Below are 17,050 nucleotides of genomic sequence, written 5' to 3' on the forward strand. Positions count from 1 at the left end.
GCCTTTAAGACCCATATATTTAATGTCTTATAGTTAACAAAATACTAACCCATAGAGAGATTAAAGCTTGCCTTACTTTTTTATAACTAAAATTTCTAAACACTGTTCATTTCCATTATGCTTCAAAGAATCTGATATAAATGTTTGTAACATCCTTTTCTCCCTTTCTTTCTTTCTTTCTTTCTTTCTTTCTTTCTTTCTTTCTTTCTTTCTTTCTTTCTTTCTTTCTTTCTTTCTTTCTTCCTTCCTTCCTTCCTTCCTTCCTTCCTTCCTTCCTTCCTTCTTCCTTCCTCCCCCCCCTCTCTCTTTCTTTTTTTTGCTAGAATTGTTTCAGCAATAATCAAGACGAAAACAAAGAAAACAAAGAAAAAAATTGAACTGTTAGGGTAAAGGACTGCAAAAGTACTCTTTCACAGAAATGGAGAAACAGCTTGGTGGTTACAAGAACTTTGTAACTTGGCAGAGGACTCTGCTTTGGTTCTCAACACCCATATTGCACCACAAACACCTGTGCCTCTACTTCCAGGGCACCAGATGCCCTCTGAAGGCCTCCGCAGGGACCAGACATGTAGTATACACATATATATCATGCATGTTGGCAAACTCTCAAACACAGAAAATAAAAATAATCTTTTAAAATTCTAACAATTCACAAAAATGAGTATAAATTTTTTCAGGGCCAGTTATGGTTGCAAGAATATATATATAAAAAAGACATGATTTAAAATATTATTTGAGAGCCTTTCTGTTTAATCATACTTGTCAAAACACCCTCTCCTTAAAATACCGTTTCTGGTTCTACTCATTTTAATGAAATAGTTTCCAGCCAGTGCACAGATTATCTATGCATCAGTAGAGCCTTTCTTACCAATTTCTTGTTTGTGCTCCCCCTGACTCAACACTCTAGAGGTTCTTAATTACATTTCCTAATGCTCGCATGAGAAGTGAAATAAGCCAAATGTAAGGAGGAATATTGCATGGAGAGGAGAGACCAACTTAGAGGTAGAATGAGGAAAACTCAATAATCAGACGCCTTTAATATGGCTCTCCTCATGAGAACGACATTCAGATTAATGCTTATGCCTGAAGTATGAAGTGGATTATATGGAGAAGGCACAAGTATGAAAGAAGGCATGCAATTGAGGAAAGGTTGGGCTTCATCCAAGAAGCTGTGATTTTCTACATTGGATCCACTTGAAATTTGATTCACTTGCAGTCAGGGAAAGAGCGTATAAGTCAAGTGCAGAGGCCTTTCCTTTCTGGATATTTTATAGGACCTCTTGTACCTCTGCTCCATTTATTTTCACTCCTTCCAGTAAGAGATATGGTCTCTGGGTTGGGGGTAAATGATATGATCTCACTTCTTAGAGTCGTTCGCCTTGAATCACCGTAGCTCATAAATTTCCACCTACATCCACAGTTGTGGGGGTCAGTGGAGACTGAGCACTGAGCACTGGGCAGGGATTCACAGAAATGGACCTTGAGTGCAAGCTTTGAGGTCCTAGCTGAACTCATCAATTTAGTTAATTTTAGGTTGCTATAATTCTTTGAACTAAAATGAAGAATATTTACTTCATGAACATGGATGAGAGGATTCAAAAAAAGAACGGCACAAAACTTTGAATATTCTTCCTGACATAAAACAGAAAAATTAACCCTGCTTGTAACCTACAATTATGGAAATAAAACAGAAGATAGCACTCAAAATTATAAGTCCAATTGCTCTGATTTCTTTGCAAATGTAGTACCTGTTTAAGGACATCAGATTTCCTTTATGGCAGAAGATTGTTGTCTAATATATCCACATGGCTGCTCATCATTTTTTTTAATAGTCTGGACTACATTTTACCTAATCTGAGAGATTTTTTTTTCCCATAGGAAGTGATATACCATAGTCCTTTACTTTTTGTCTATAATTCTTTCTTTTTCTTTTCTAAAAAGTATTTTTATTAACTTAAATGATGTGTCTGTTTATATATGTGAGTGGCTATGTGAGAATGAATGGATGTGCTATTAAAGGCAGAAGTGTTGGGTGCTTCTGGAGTTGGAGTTTTAGGTGACTGTGTGTAATGTTGGTGATGGTGTATAGAGTCTCTGTAAGAGCTGCATATAATCTAATGGTTTACCATCACTTCACTCTGTTTTTTTTTTAAGTATTTATTACTAACCATGTCTAGCTGAATAAAATGCTCTCCTTTGAGAGCAGGAATTTTGTTGTTTTGCCAGAAAAAAAGAACTATTCTAACACAATCATACGTGTAAACTATTCCCATACCTATTAATGAAATATGTACCCTGTGAAATTGGACTCTGTGACAATTACACAACACTAGTCAATAGTTTATTATGGTTATTTATGTGCAAACGTCTAGTGTTGGCCTAATCAATGTTAGTGTTCAGCAAGTACATTTTAGTACTTCAGTGCCATCTTTGCAAAATACAATTATAACTGTAATACTCCTTTACAAATTAATGATGATTTTAGTATAAATAAGATTAATTTAAAGAAAAATCTTAATATTTTAAAATTTCGAAACATTCAAAATCTGGTCAAAACAGTGTCGTCAACTTGTGTACAAACTTAATAATGTGTCTCGGTCTTAATTTTTGTTTATATTCTGTGCTGCAACATTATGTTGCTTATGCTCTAGTAAACCCTGCATTTGTTCACTCTCTGCCCCTTATACTCAATTACTAATACCCGCCTTATAGGAAATGATCATTAGTCTTTCAGTACTAGTTTTCTTTTTGCTGGTGATGCTTTTGCTAAATGGTCTCCATCTGCCGACTATGCTAGCCTCTAACTCACTCTCTTCCAGAGTTATCCTGCCAAAGAATGTATTTATACTCAGTCATCAAGATCATAAGCTTCAAGCCTCCCTCAGTTCTAATGTGTTCCTCATTTATGCACCTATAAGCGTTGGCTTTTGGGATACTATAAAATTCAACCTAATTTACTCTTTCCTAATGATTATCTACAATGTAGCCTTTTAGGTCTCTGTTATACTTTGAACTAGAAGGAAAAATAAATATGTCTTCTACAGTATTTGATCCTCAGAGCAGCACACCAAGTTTATTTTGGAGCATGTTGTTGTAAACGAGTCTTTCAATGGATATTTTGGTCTGTAGTTGAAATGGCACCCAGATGCTGTGTGTGTGTGCGTGTGTGTGTGTGTGTGTGTGTGTGTGTGTGTGTGTGTGTAGAATCACTTTGTGTGTGTTTGTGTGTCTGTGTGTGTGCATGCGCACGTGCACATGAAGATGTGTGCATGTTTGATTCTCAGCTATCTGGAGAGACTGTAGGAGTTTTCTTTCTTAAGAGTCATGTAGGAGGAATTGAATCACAAGGGTAGATCCTGAGTCTTCATTCTGCTTGCATTCTGCTGAGTGACTGCTGTTGCAATGTTGCCAGCTCTTCTGCACCTTCTCTTGTGCTAATGTTTCCATAAGAGCTTAGAACTATAAAAGAGAACAGGTCCCTTCTGCTTTAAGTAGGTTCGTGCTGGGCTCCATTTGACGACTATGTTCACTCTCCGCATGAGTTAGCCTGCCAAGGTCAAGGTAATGAGAGAAGGAAACTATACAGTAGGTATATCACCATTGTGGAAAAATCATCTGCCCATTTTTTTGTATGACACCACAATTGTTTTAATTAAATCAAATCTGAACCATAAGCAGAACAATGGCTTCTTTTAGAAGGAAAAGATGGGTAAGAGAGTAGGAAAGAGTTCAAGTATCTAAGAGGAAATATTCGAGTTTATTGGAAAAAAAGTAGAATAAGAACATTCTTATTCTCCACGGGAAGGAAAAAGGAGGAGGAAAGAAAAAAGGTATATCATTTTATCCTTTATTTTTTCCTCAGATAATTGTATGTCCAAAGTTACAAACTAACAGTTTCTCATGGATCATTATTGTTTGATAAAATTTTCAACACATAGCTGGAGTTTAATTTTAATTCAATTTTGCCTGGTCTTAGTTTTGAATGCCTAACAGATTTTCTTCCCCTTCCCTCCTATTTTCATTCCATATTTAGTTTTATTTTAATCTTCATTATGTGAAGCATCTATGTATTTTATGACTCAAGCATTATTTCTCATTCCCTTTACTCAGTTTTCTTAAGTTTTTTATTCAGCCATGATACTTTTACATCAAGAACAATTTCTCACCTGATTTTTTTTTTTTTATGATTCAGGCTTGTACTTACACAAATTTTATATAAACCCTTAACATATAATCACACATCAAACGGTGTCAAATATAAATGCTAGTAGAGGCAATTAAATATTCAAATTATGCAAAAATGCCACTTATGATGAGACCCACCATGAATGTACAGTCATGGCCATAAGACTATTTTTAGGCATTATTCTGGAATGTTCAGGAATGGTATTTTGTATGGTTGTGTATCTGAAGTTAGCAGTAAAACAAATATATATATATATATATATATATATATATTTTAGAAATGAAGTTCATTAAATTTTCTTAGAGGACCAATGAAACTGAGGTTACTAAGAACTAGAAACCTGAGGTCTTACCATCTAAATCATTCTCTGGGGTCTCCGCTGTGTACCAGTTGGAAGGTGGTCCAGTACCATTGACTGTCATGGCCGACACTTGGAAACTGTACTGACTGCCTTTCTCCAATCCTATGAAAACAAATTCCACCAGAAAAAAAATTACCAAACAGCAAGCATTTCCAGATGGGTTTTCAAAGCTTTTAGAAAATTATGACTATAATTGTTATGATTTAAATATTGTGATTGTTTTGATAAGTATTGTTATTTTGATTACAAGAGGATAAATAGCATAGCAGGAACTGAAATTATGTCTCATAAATTCTAAAATTTTGTGCATTTTTTCAGTTTATAAAAATGTATCATTGAAAAGAGCCTCAGGGTAAATGCAGAATATAAAATATGAATGATGAAGAAATAATCAAAAAATAGCAAGAGTCATTTTCCTCACAGTTCTGAGGAGCCCTGCCTATAAATCACAAACAGTCAACTTAAAAATTTATGCTCCATCATTCATTCAAGGTCAGTGATTATGTTCACAGGAGGGCAAGGAAGAAGAAACCAGAGCAAGTGAATTTTAGTAGAAAATAAACACTTTCATTTTTTAAAATTCTTCTCTCATATATTACATCCCAACCAGAGCTTCACCTCCCTTTCCTCTCCCCAGTTTCTCTCCTTACCTTCACTCTCTCCCAGATCCACTTCCCACCATATTACTTCCCTCAGAGAAAAAAGCAGGCCACCCCCCAGACACATCAACCTAACAGAGCATAACAAACTACCATAAGAGCATACAGGTGCCATTACATCAAGGCTGGACAACGCCAACCGGTAAGAGGAAAAGATCCACAATAGCAGACAAATGTCAGTGAAGCACCCAATCCCATTGCTATGATGCCTACAAGACCACCAAGCTACTCATGCATAACCTGCATGATTGGAACCTACATCAGATTCCTATAGGCTAGCTTTTCATTACATGACTCTATGAGACCCAGTCAGTTGAATCTGTGGCCTGCGTTTTTGTAGCCACCCTTCCAGTATATTTTACTACAGATCCCACTGTAGAGAAAATTGTGGTCAATCTCAATAACTATTTGGGTGCATTATGTTATATTGTATTATATCATATTGTATTATATCATATTGTATTATATTCCAGCCACAGTACTGGCATGGAAGATTATTTTAGAAATAACAGAAATATCATTTTTTTACAATTATAAGAGAAATAAAGATGAAATTAAATCATGAAACATTCGCCATCATCCATGAATTAATGTTCTTGTGGCAATAGGATTAGTCACTTCAAGAATAAGTTCCTGATATGAATGATGAATTTGGCCCAATTTTCTTTTTTTTTTGTGAATTTGCTTGCATTTTCATATTCCTGCATGGGATAACTTTCACCATGTACTGGTACCATGCTGCCAGGGTTCAGAATCAGCTATGCTTGTTTATTAAGCACCCAGTTAGTACAATCCCATTATAATAGTAGAGATGCATAAAATATATTCTACACACATAAAAACTGTCATAGTGAAACTCAGTATTTTGTCAGGTTCCTATTTGTTAATACTTTTTAAAGAAACATGGGTCATTGTTAAGAAAATGAAAACTCAATGTAAATTGCCTAGTTTTTTTTTTAATCTCAATTAGTTGAAAATCTCTTATAGATATTAGAATGCTGCCTGATTTGTTTTCTATTTTTTCTCTTTGATAATATAATACAGTGCCACTATTTCATATGAAATGTTAAGTAAAATGGATTACTGAGAGATGATGCTTATATTATTTGATCATTGCATAGATTAACCAAAAGATGACCAAAATAGTTTCTGAATTCCTCCTCATAGGGTATTGTGTCAATCAGATGATATTTAAGAACTGATATTTCAAAGCTTACATGTAAGTTACACATACGGAGAAATCTATTTGCTAAATTAATCCACACAAACGTTTGGTAGAGATCTTGTTTTCTAGAGAAGCTTCTGCTTTTACAAATTGGATAAGCACTGTACCTGGATTGCTATTGGTGACTTCTCTTTGGTGACTTAACATTGATATGTTTACTGTGTACCCATAACCTATACTACAGTGCTTGGTACTTTGACAATTTTTATGTAATCACTCCTTGACATATCCACTAGCACTGTATGTACACAACAATAATCAATGCAAATGAAATATTAGATTAAAATAGAACATCCGACACCATGATGGGTATTATAAGACCTTCGGGAACATGAGAATTTTATCACCCCTCAAGAAAACTTATAATCATTTGATCTTGCTACTCACTCATAAACACTACTGTTGATTTTTAAGAAGAGGTATTGCAGCGGTTTCCTAAGAAATTTTAGGATCAATAAGGAGAGAGTTCCAGGAAGCCATGTTTACCCAATCATGGAAGTAATGGCTTTGGTAGAGGTCTTTTCTGAGAATGAGTTGAAATTCACCAAAAGTATAGTTTCCCGAGTTAGGGAGAAGTTTTACCACACTTTTGCTCACAATGCATAAGCAAGCAGTGGTGTTAATCTTCTGTGCAGCAACTCCTCTCCAAGGCCATCTGTGACCACTCGCCTTCTGTGCCAACTGGGTGGACTATGGTCTCCACTGATTTGGAGCAATAATCAAATGTTTCCAGACACAGATCTTGGGGATGGTGCCTCGTTCCATATGTAGTCTTAAGTTATGGATATTGTTTAAACAATCACACCAGGAGAGGTCTTAATATCAGACTTTGGATTTCTCTGAAACAGAATTTCTACACTTGGATATGAAGTTCTGCTTCAGAGATCCACATTTCATTATAATTATCTCAGACCATTCTTTGTGAAATGTAGCTCTGTTTAAAAAACAAAAACAAACAAACAAAAAAACTAAAAATAACAACAAAACCCAGAAAACAAAAAAGAAGGGTTTGGGCATCGTGCATCATGGAAGTTCTACAGTGTTGGGTACCAGGGTGAAGCTCAGCTCAGTTCTCTCTATGTCTATGAGTCTGTGTAGGAGTCCAAAGGCTTTTAAGAATTAAGATCATTCTGATGTAAGCATTGCATTATCTATTGTGAGTCAAAAAATTCTATCATTAAAACAAAGAATCCCTGAGTAGTGTTACTCTTCAAACTTGGAGCCTTTAACCACTATAATTTCTCTCTTTGATTTCTAATTTTATACACCATATGGTAAAAGATGGTATATCTTATTCAAGCAGCATGATTTCTCTCATGCTATCCTTGTTAGAAAATTGCTGTGCTGTTCCCAGTTTTCAGCCCATAAAATACGAATGCATGTTTATCATTATCTTTAGTCTATATTGGCCATGAAATATGAGAACTCTCTTAAATCCGTTGTCAAACAACCTTTACAGAAGATCACTCAAAAATTAAAAACATCACTCTCAAATTTAGTTCATATGGGTTTCCACGAGACTGGTGCCTGCAATTTGACGTCCTTGTTAGAACTATGAATTACCTTGTTATTGCAGATGTCTCATTATCATAGAAAAAAAATAGAACACAACAAAAACACCTGTCTAACAAATACAGCTTTGTAAATAAAAATATGCATTTCTACCCTTCAATTATACCATACAATATGAAAGCATTAAAGCATGTCCAGTTTTCTCACATCCAAATCAATACATCTATAATATGTTCCAGGCATTGAAAACATGGGGTCAAATCCTGAACATTTTACAACATTGTGGATTTATATTGAAAATCAATGACTTTACTTACTAACAATAAGGATACCAGATCCTAGATATGTTATGGGGGAAAGCCTAAACCACAGTAAATCTTTAAGTGTGCAATACTTGCTGGCTCCTTGATGCTTTTGAAAGCATGGTCAAATTGTCTAGAAAAGTAACAGGTGATCCTGAGTATGAGCCATGGGATACGGAAAAGAAAGGCAAAAGCTCTTTCAAACAGGCTTTGCTGATTGTTTTTATTACTTCTGTTCAAGTCCAAAGAGAAGGATGCGTGACATTCCTGAGGCTAACAGCAGATGCGGTTACAAATCTTTTTGCTTGTATTATGTTTAAATTCCCAAAAGTATTTCACTTATTCTTGCCACAAAGATGTAATGGTGGGAATAAAAGCTACATTTTTGAATCCAGATTCTTTCAAACCTTTAAAGAGGCAAATAGTTATAAACCATTCTGAAAAATAAACTATTTAATTCATATCCTGTCTTTTCATTGGGCAGTGGGGTAGTAAGCTGGATTAGTGATGGGCTATTCCATTCTGATCATATGTATTTATTATTCTACCCGGTTCAGAGAAATAAAAACATAGAGATGAATTATTTATCTTTGAGTACATGCTATTGGAGGGTGCAATTTAAAGTGATTGGGCTAGAGGGAAAAATAACACAGATTGTAATGGCCTGAATGGTGTCTTTCCCAAATTTATACATAGCATGAGGATCAGCATTCAACAACACTTGCAGACATATCCTTTAGACATAATGAAATCATTCTGGATTTAAGAGAGCACGATACAACTGAATGATGTGTAAATCTTTAATGTGTAACTTATTACTTTTTTATTCCACATAACTTTCGATAAACAAGATAGGACCGATTTTTTTAAAAAAAAATCTATTAGCTAAAGTTATTTATAATTTTAAAAAATATTTTCTAGGAAAGTAATACTCTATGGTAAAATATTTTTTGATTAAAAGTATTGTAAGAATAGAAGTATACATTAGAATAAGTCCTAAAATTTGGAAAACTGGGTCTGTCTGTATTTTACCTCTGTGGTAAAAAATTGAATTCACAACACACATATGCTTATGTGCATGTGCATATAATACATAAACTGTGCTTCCCCTGACATTCTAGGGTGTTATGCAGAGAGTGGAAGTTGCTGTTACTCGTGTGCTTCCTGAATATACTGCCACTTTCTTTTATCATTGTCACTACAACGAAAGAAAATAATCACTAATTTAACATCTGTTTCTCCATTTGCAAACAAGATTGAACATTTGACCATGTTTATTGGCAATTTAGAGTGTTTAAAATTGAATTTCCAGTTCTTAGTGTCTCTGGTCTATGCCTATCCATTATTTTATAATCAGAGTTTATCTAATATTTGTTAATGTTTTATGTGACAAAAAAATCTATTGACAAGAAAGTATCAAGGACCCAACCCTCTGTATTCTATAAAAGGGCAAAATGAAATGTCTTCATGCCTCTTTATGCCTAATATTAATCCTAGACATATTAAAATATCTTCAGTAAGATTTTTCAAAACTGTGATTGTTCTCAAAGTAACCACATGTCATATTATGATCTACAAGCTTTACCAAGCATATATGTTCTTTAACATCAGTTATTTTTATCGTTCATGTTACTTCTTCATGGTTGAGGAAAATATATCATAGGCTTGACTTTTTAAAATCTTTGTAAATAGTGTGTTGGACGTTATATCTGGCTTTTAAATTCAACAGTACTCAACTAGGATTTTGTCTAGTTTTTAAAACAGGCAGCATTATATTCCATAGTCAAAATTGGAAACATTTACGATATGATTGTACAGACAATATTTTCATGTGAACAAGCTATGTTATTCTGAAATCAAAGATTATTGGCTAAGGAAAAGACAAACTGTGTGTGAGTGTGTGTGTGTTTATGTGTGTGCTATGATTTTAAATAACATTTGCTACATAACTGGTCTAAAGGAAAAATAACTGGATAATCTCCCCTTTGGCAGTGATACCTTATTCACTAGACATAGGTAGACTTAAATAGAAAATCAATAATTCTACTTACTACAAAAATACATTTCATTTACCTCTAATCGCACAATCACATGCTGTGCTGCTGTAATGGCATACCATTGTCAGCTCTATTTGCCAGAAGAAGAACAGGAGTTCTTCTTCTGAGAATATCTTTGCATCACTTCCAGAAAAGATTAACCGAGGTGCAAAGAGCCACGCTGGACACAGGTGGTGCCCTCCTATTGGTTGGAGTCTCAGACCAAAAGAGCTGAACACTAGCATCCATCTGTCTCAGCTCCCTGAATGTTAACACACTGCAACCATTACCTCATGATTCTGCTACCATAATTTCTCATTCGTGATGGGCTCTACTTTAAAAATGTGAGCTGGAATAAGTTCTTATTTCCTTACATTACTTTTGTCAAGTATGATGACACAGCATTGATAAAAGTAACTGATACAGAAAATGGTCCCTATTTGTTGGCAGATGATGCGATAAGACTAATCACATGGCATGTGGGCACATGGAATTGATTTGTGGGACAACATAGAACTTAGAGCTGAAGAGTAGAGAGCCTTTGAATACTATAAGCCAAGCAATTCTGGAAAGAGGGTGCAAATATCATATTCTCTATTAAGACTCTTCTGCCAGTAGAGATGCTGAAGTCTATGTTTATGAGGTTTTCGAGGTAAACAAAGAGTCTACTGAGAGCTCGACTAGATGTCTTTCATATTATGTTATACCCCAAATCTGGCTGCTTTCTACCCATTTCCTGAATAAATAATGAAGCCAAATTTAAAGATAATGGAATAAATAGTTTATTATGTCAAGAGAGTACAAACTCTATGTTGCATCTTGGTGAGAGGCAGTCAGAGAGAGAGAGAGAAAGAGAGGAAAAGAGAGACAGAGACATAGAGAGACAGAGAGGGAGACACAGAGAGGGATAGAGAGACACAGAAAGAGACAGAGACAGAGACAAGCAGACAGACACAGAGACATAATCAGAGACAGTGGAAATATAAACATGTGTATTTTCATGAGTCAAATTTTATGCACAAATTTAAAGTTGCAGTCAAACCTGGTTGGAAATGGAAGCTGTAATTGCTAATGAGACTGATGCCACCAGAGAGAAACCTACTATTATACACTTGGAAAACAGTAAAGATGTCCTGAAGGCAACTCATCAGGGGTTCCAAGTTGTAAAATTGCAAGTTCAATTGAAAAGAGAGCATGAATTGGCTATTGTGCTAAAGGGTTTCCTTGATCAAAACATCCACCGCAGGGAGTTCAGTTGCCACAGTACACAGCTACCATGATAGCTGTGACAGATGGCATTCAGAATAGATCTGTAGCTAGTAGCAGGCAGCATTCTCTATGTACTGCTGGTTTTCCAGGTATACAAAATGAAAGAGAGAATAAGTGTATCATGGAGGTTAGAACCTAGGTCCTAGAAAGTTACTGAGACAACCTGTGGCAGGCAGAGTTAGATTCTGTGGGGGAAATCTTGGGCTGTAAGTGGAATTCCATAGCATTAAGCTGTGGAGGGGAAAACCAAAGCAATAGAGAGCTGGGATGTTGTTTATGGCAGAGACATTAATGGTGTGGAAAGCTGAGGTAAAGAATAAATAGAACAAGCAAAGAAGGAGTACCTTATGCTTGCAGCTTGTAGAGGAGTTAGATGTGTGGGGCTACCCAAGCATGATGGAGACTAATGATGTCTCTAGGAGTTCTAGATGCTGGCCATGGAGCTGAAGAATTTGGTGGTTGTCTTTCTCTGCTTGATCTTGCTTGCAGTTGATCTTTTATTATTATATACCACAAATTCCTTCTTATAACAGAAGTACTTATTCTTTCTTTATTTTTTATTTTTATTTTTTACTCCAGATTTTATTCCCCTCCGGGTCTACCCTCTGACTGTTTCATATCCCATACCTCCTCCCCTCCCCTTGTCTCCTTTATAATCATGTAGAAGTACATTTTTATTCACTAAAAGATGAAGGCAACTTATTGAAGGTTTACTCATGTTTCCTTAAAACACAATAGATAATTTCATTTTCCCATAATATGTGTTTAAAAATTCCAGTGGCCAATGAGAAACATGTTACTACTAAAACACACACACACACACACACACACACACACACACTCAGAAAAAAAAGAAAGAGAGAATATCCTATTTATGAAAGGGTAGAATAGAAAGTTGGACATCCAGGAGGAGGAAAAGTCTGAGATCGAGCCACGTAAGAGCTTTGCCTAGGGAAATGTGAAAAGAGAGACACATAGTACATGAGCACAGGTAATCAGTCACATGGAAGAATGTAGATTAAAATAAGTGGGATAAATTTAAGTTATGCTCTAATAAGATAAAGCCTAGCTATGTGGCCAAGACATTTATAATATATTTTGAGTCTGAGTCTTATTTCTGTTGGGAGGAAGAACCATGCATAACTTCTACAGCAAGAGACAGACAGAGAAACTGAGACACACCAGACAGACAAACAGACAGACAGACAGACAGACAGACGGACGGACGGACGGACGGACGGACAGACAGAAAGACAGACAGACAGACAGACAGACAGACAGATAGATAGATAGATTAAAAAAGAGACAGGGGACCTCATTGCACCATTTTCATTTTTTTTTTAACAATAAACATGACAGAGGACAAATATTGCTTGGCTCATTATTTAACTGGACACAATATTCTACAGGATAAAAATACTTAATATACAAAAAAATTGAGTAAAGATGGTATTTGGAAGTGAAGTTTATACTCAATCATAATAGTTTGTTAATTATTATTTACATGGATAAACTCATGGATAAGATTGCTTTGTGTCTTAGAAGAGACTTTGAGCAATATTAGTACCATAAACATATTGAGGATATTCATAAAGGAATTAAATTTATCTTCTATTATAAGATGTTTATAGGATTTTGTATGTCAAGTATTAAACATTATGGTTTTAAAAATTATGCATTTAGATGTCACCATGACAAGTAATGGACATTGTGTGTGTTTATCAGGGTATTTGTGCATATATGTGTCTGTCCATGTGCATGGTGTATTTGTGTATGTTTAGTCCTGAGGTTTATAACAGGTATCTTCCTCTATTGATCTTTAATTTTCTTCTTGCCTTCTTTTTCTTTTATTTTTTAGAAAGAGTCTCTCCTGTAAACTAGAACTCATTAATTGACTCTGCTGGCTAGCTACTGAGCTCCAGGGGTTTGCTTGACTGTTTTCTCTACATGCCCTAGTGCTGGGGTTACAGTTGCTATGCTACCACACCTGGCCTGATGTTTTTTTATATGAGAGCTGCTGGTCCAATCTAGGATTATTGGACTTGTATACCAAACACTTAATTTACTGAGCCAGAATTGACTTTGGATAATCTTTGAGTGTTAACTTGACAGGCACTGGAATCATTCAGAAGGCAAACGTCTGGGGATGTCTTTGAATGAATTGCCAGGCAAGAAGGCAGTCCCACTATGAATGTGAGTGATTCCTTTACAAGGTCTAGATCCCCAGATAAGAAAAATCAGAATATTAGCAGATTACCAGCATAGAGAAATTATGTCCTTCTGATTGCAGATACATGTGAGCCTCACCCTCATGCACCATGCCGTCATGATAGGATGCACTACACTCTTTGAAAACAAACCCAAAGAAGTCTTAAGTCATTTCTGTCAAGCACTTTGTCACAGCATAGAGAAAACTAATGAATACAAGTGCCATCTCTAGTTTGCTCAGCATCTACTCTGAATCACTGTGGTGAACCATCACCCTATGCTTGTTCTCAAGGCTGTAGACATGTTTCAAACTAGTTCTAGACCGATAAAACACAAAGCCTTGCTACCACCATCGTATCAAGTGGTGATGAAAAAGGAGACAGTTCCTGTTAGCACACTCCAAAAGCTCTGGTTTGCAGGGACTTGCTTTGAGCTATACAAGAGAGTCAGACACTTGCCCAGTGACAGACAAGGGAGGCTGTGCACCCTCTTGCACGTGGTCATTTGGTATGACCTCACAGAGTCACGCCATGAAGTATTCCAAGCTTTGCATTTATTCTTAAATCAAGGCCACCCAAATCAATAATGCGTCACTATTTTATAAAAGGAAAATATTGCCTGACCCACTTCCCACGTTCGTTCGTGTCTCCTTGAGCATAAATCTTCACTGAGATAAGCTTAGAAGACTTCTCTTAGTCTGCCTTCTAGGAACTTAGACAAACATACACTGAGGTTGCAAAACTATAAAAAAAAATACATTATTTTTTCATGTTACCAAATCAGAAAATTGTATTTATGAAAATTGGGTCCAGTTTTGTGAATATTAATGAATATTAATTAGTGACTACTAACCTCCTATGAATTCCACTAATATTTCTACAAAAGCAGGCTTATGCATTTATAGAAAGCACACCATTCTCCCTCTTCTTGTTAATTTCCACTATATCTTGACATTTGTGGTGAGGAGGGGGACCACAGAGAGGAGGCATTTCATTAGAAGCCTTTTAAATGTTGTTAACTAAAAAGTCAAAAGTTATTAGGCAGTAAGAGTTTTCTGAGTCAGCGATTCTGAGAAGTGACATAGGTAAAAGTTCTATGATACACTTACTGAGATGATGATGCAGAGGGAAATGGATAGTGAAAGCATTACAGGGCATATAAAGTTAAAAATATAAAGGTTATTCTTGTTCAGGCCAATAAATGTCAGCTGCCAGGAAAAAAAAAGTCGATGTTCCTTTGAAGTGAGAGTGTATTTTATTCCTAAAGCATTCAATTCATCCAAAGCTTGCCAGACTGCACTGTGGGAACACTGACCTGTGAAGAGGTACCAGAGGTTATTCGGTTCCAGTGTTTCCATCTCGCCCCTGCGGGTAGTCTTTCTGTGTCGAATTTTATAGCCAGTAATAAATCCATTTTGTGTTCCCGATGGAGGAGGGAGCCAGCTTACTTTGATACTCTGTAAAATAAAAATAAAATAAATGTAAATGAAGACATGGAAGAGAGGAAGAAGACAACTGCGCAGGGTCAGAGAAGTAACCCAAGCGCAAGTGTGAATAAAACAGAGACGTGAGAATTATAAGGCCTTGCCTCCAAGTGAAATCCTTCCCTACAGTCTGACAGAAACATATGCGCTTTATTTTAGTACCGATGCATACAAATAATTTGACTGATTAGGTGCAATATCATGTCTCCCTTCCAACCACCATTAATATGATAATAAAGGATTCTACATAATAAAAGCCACTGAAATATCAGTTATCATATCCAGGAGATTTCAGATGAGTGATACCAACAGGTTGGGGAGTTTTTAAGTTCTTAGGCTTAGTGTTCTCCGTAAGGCAAAAGAGAACACTAAGCCTAAGAACTTTAAAAAAAATAATACATTAATGAATACCAAGCTAATTTCCATTTAAAAACCACCCAATTCTGGGTCCTTTTGCTTCCTCTACAACTCGAGCATGGTACTAAGGCACACTGCTGGAAAGAGAGGTGACTTGGAAAGCTCGAATAGGATTTAAACTGTAGCTTCTTACATCCAGCATGCTAGTCCACTAACTCTCACTGCCTGGAGTAGCGGGGAGCTCAATGCTCAGAGTTGTTGAACACAAAGGCCAGAGATTCAGATAAGAGGCACACCAGTGAGCAGGGATATGGAAGGGGTTATCAGGTCAGAGATGTGAGGCATCCGTATTTTCTTCTCTCATCCAGTACACAGGGGAACTTAAGTTAGCTAGGGGCAATATCGAATAACCCTATGCTACAGAAAATTAAGAACTTTGAACCAGACAAAAGACCCCAGCCTAAGTCCCCAACAGCGAATCCATAACTTAACAAGTCCCACCTGGAGCCAGCGTTTGCCCTTTGCAAGTTTGAGTTTTAGAACTTCATTTTATATATATATAATAGTAATTTCATATGACCAGATATCATCAGAGTCTGAGAGACACTCTGTGACAAAATGAAGGCAGAAGTGCACAATAAAGTGTCCAGAGAGAAACAATAATAACACTCACAAAAGAGTCCTGAAAGCCTGAAAGCGATAAATATACACCAAAAAGCCTAGGAGAAAATGCTTGATCCTGGAGATAATGAGAACATATGTAGATTGAGATTGTAAATAAGCCTGAAAAGTATGGGAGTAGAAATGAAAAAAAAATCTATAGATACATTGGAAGATGAATGAAGGTATATATTTCAAAATTAAGAAGGGGAAAAAGACTGTAGTGAATTGTAGAGAAAGGATAAGACACTGACATCTAGTTTATAACCTCTAACATGCAAATGGTAAATGGAGAGAATGGAAAGGCAGCAAATAAGAGAAAGACAAATGAAACAGAATACAAAAGAAAAGATGGTAAATAAAGTTACTTAACCTTCCAATAAAAGCCTAATGTATAAGCGGTAGAAGAATTTGGGACTAGCTTAAAGGAGATCACGGAGTATTTAACAGAGCAAACATAAAAGAACCACCTTCATACAGTAGCTATATCTTCGTGAGAGGTGCCTGGATACAGTATTTTAAAAATCAACAGTGTAGAACATAAAGAATCAAACAGAGAAGAATATTTCTTAAAATTCTGATCATTGAAATTAAAGACTTGTAGGATTAAGAAAGGTAAGAAATGGAAAGTTGAAAGTAATTCCGAGGGTTTTAAGAACACATTATGAGTGTGTATAGCTTCAAGTCAACCATGAATTAAAACAAATAGTAAACAGGCAGTTAACACTCTCAAAATATAGAAGTTGTTATCTTTGTGCAAGACATGACAGGAGGGGTTAGCAGTGTAAGAGG

At 35.9% G+C, this 17,050-nt stretch overlaps 1 protein-coding gene across 2 annotated transcripts in view; it reads right to left on the minus strand.

Moving 5' to 3' along the window:
- The window catches only part of Dcc (deleted in colorectal carcinoma), a 1,097,616-nt gene that overhangs the window by 188,186 nt on the left and 892,380 nt on the right, over positions 1-17,050 (minus strand). For both annotated transcript variants that reach the window (XM_006525588.4, NM_007831.3), the window contains exons 13-14: positions 15,073-15,214; positions 4,539-4,649 (exon numbers count right to left, since the gene is read on the minus strand). In XM_006525588.4, coding sequence (XP_006525651.1) covers positions 4,539-4,649; positions 15,073-15,214 — 253 coding nt within the window. The remainder of the gene's footprint in view (positions 1-4,538; positions 4,650-15,072; positions 15,215-17,050) is intronic.

Source organism: Mus musculus, chromosome 18, assembly GCF_000001635.26.
Source record: "Mus musculus strain C57BL/6J chromosome 18, GRCm38.p6 C57BL/6J".
Taxonomy (NCBI): Eukaryota; Metazoa; Chordata; class Mammalia; order Rodentia; family Muridae; genus Mus; species Mus musculus.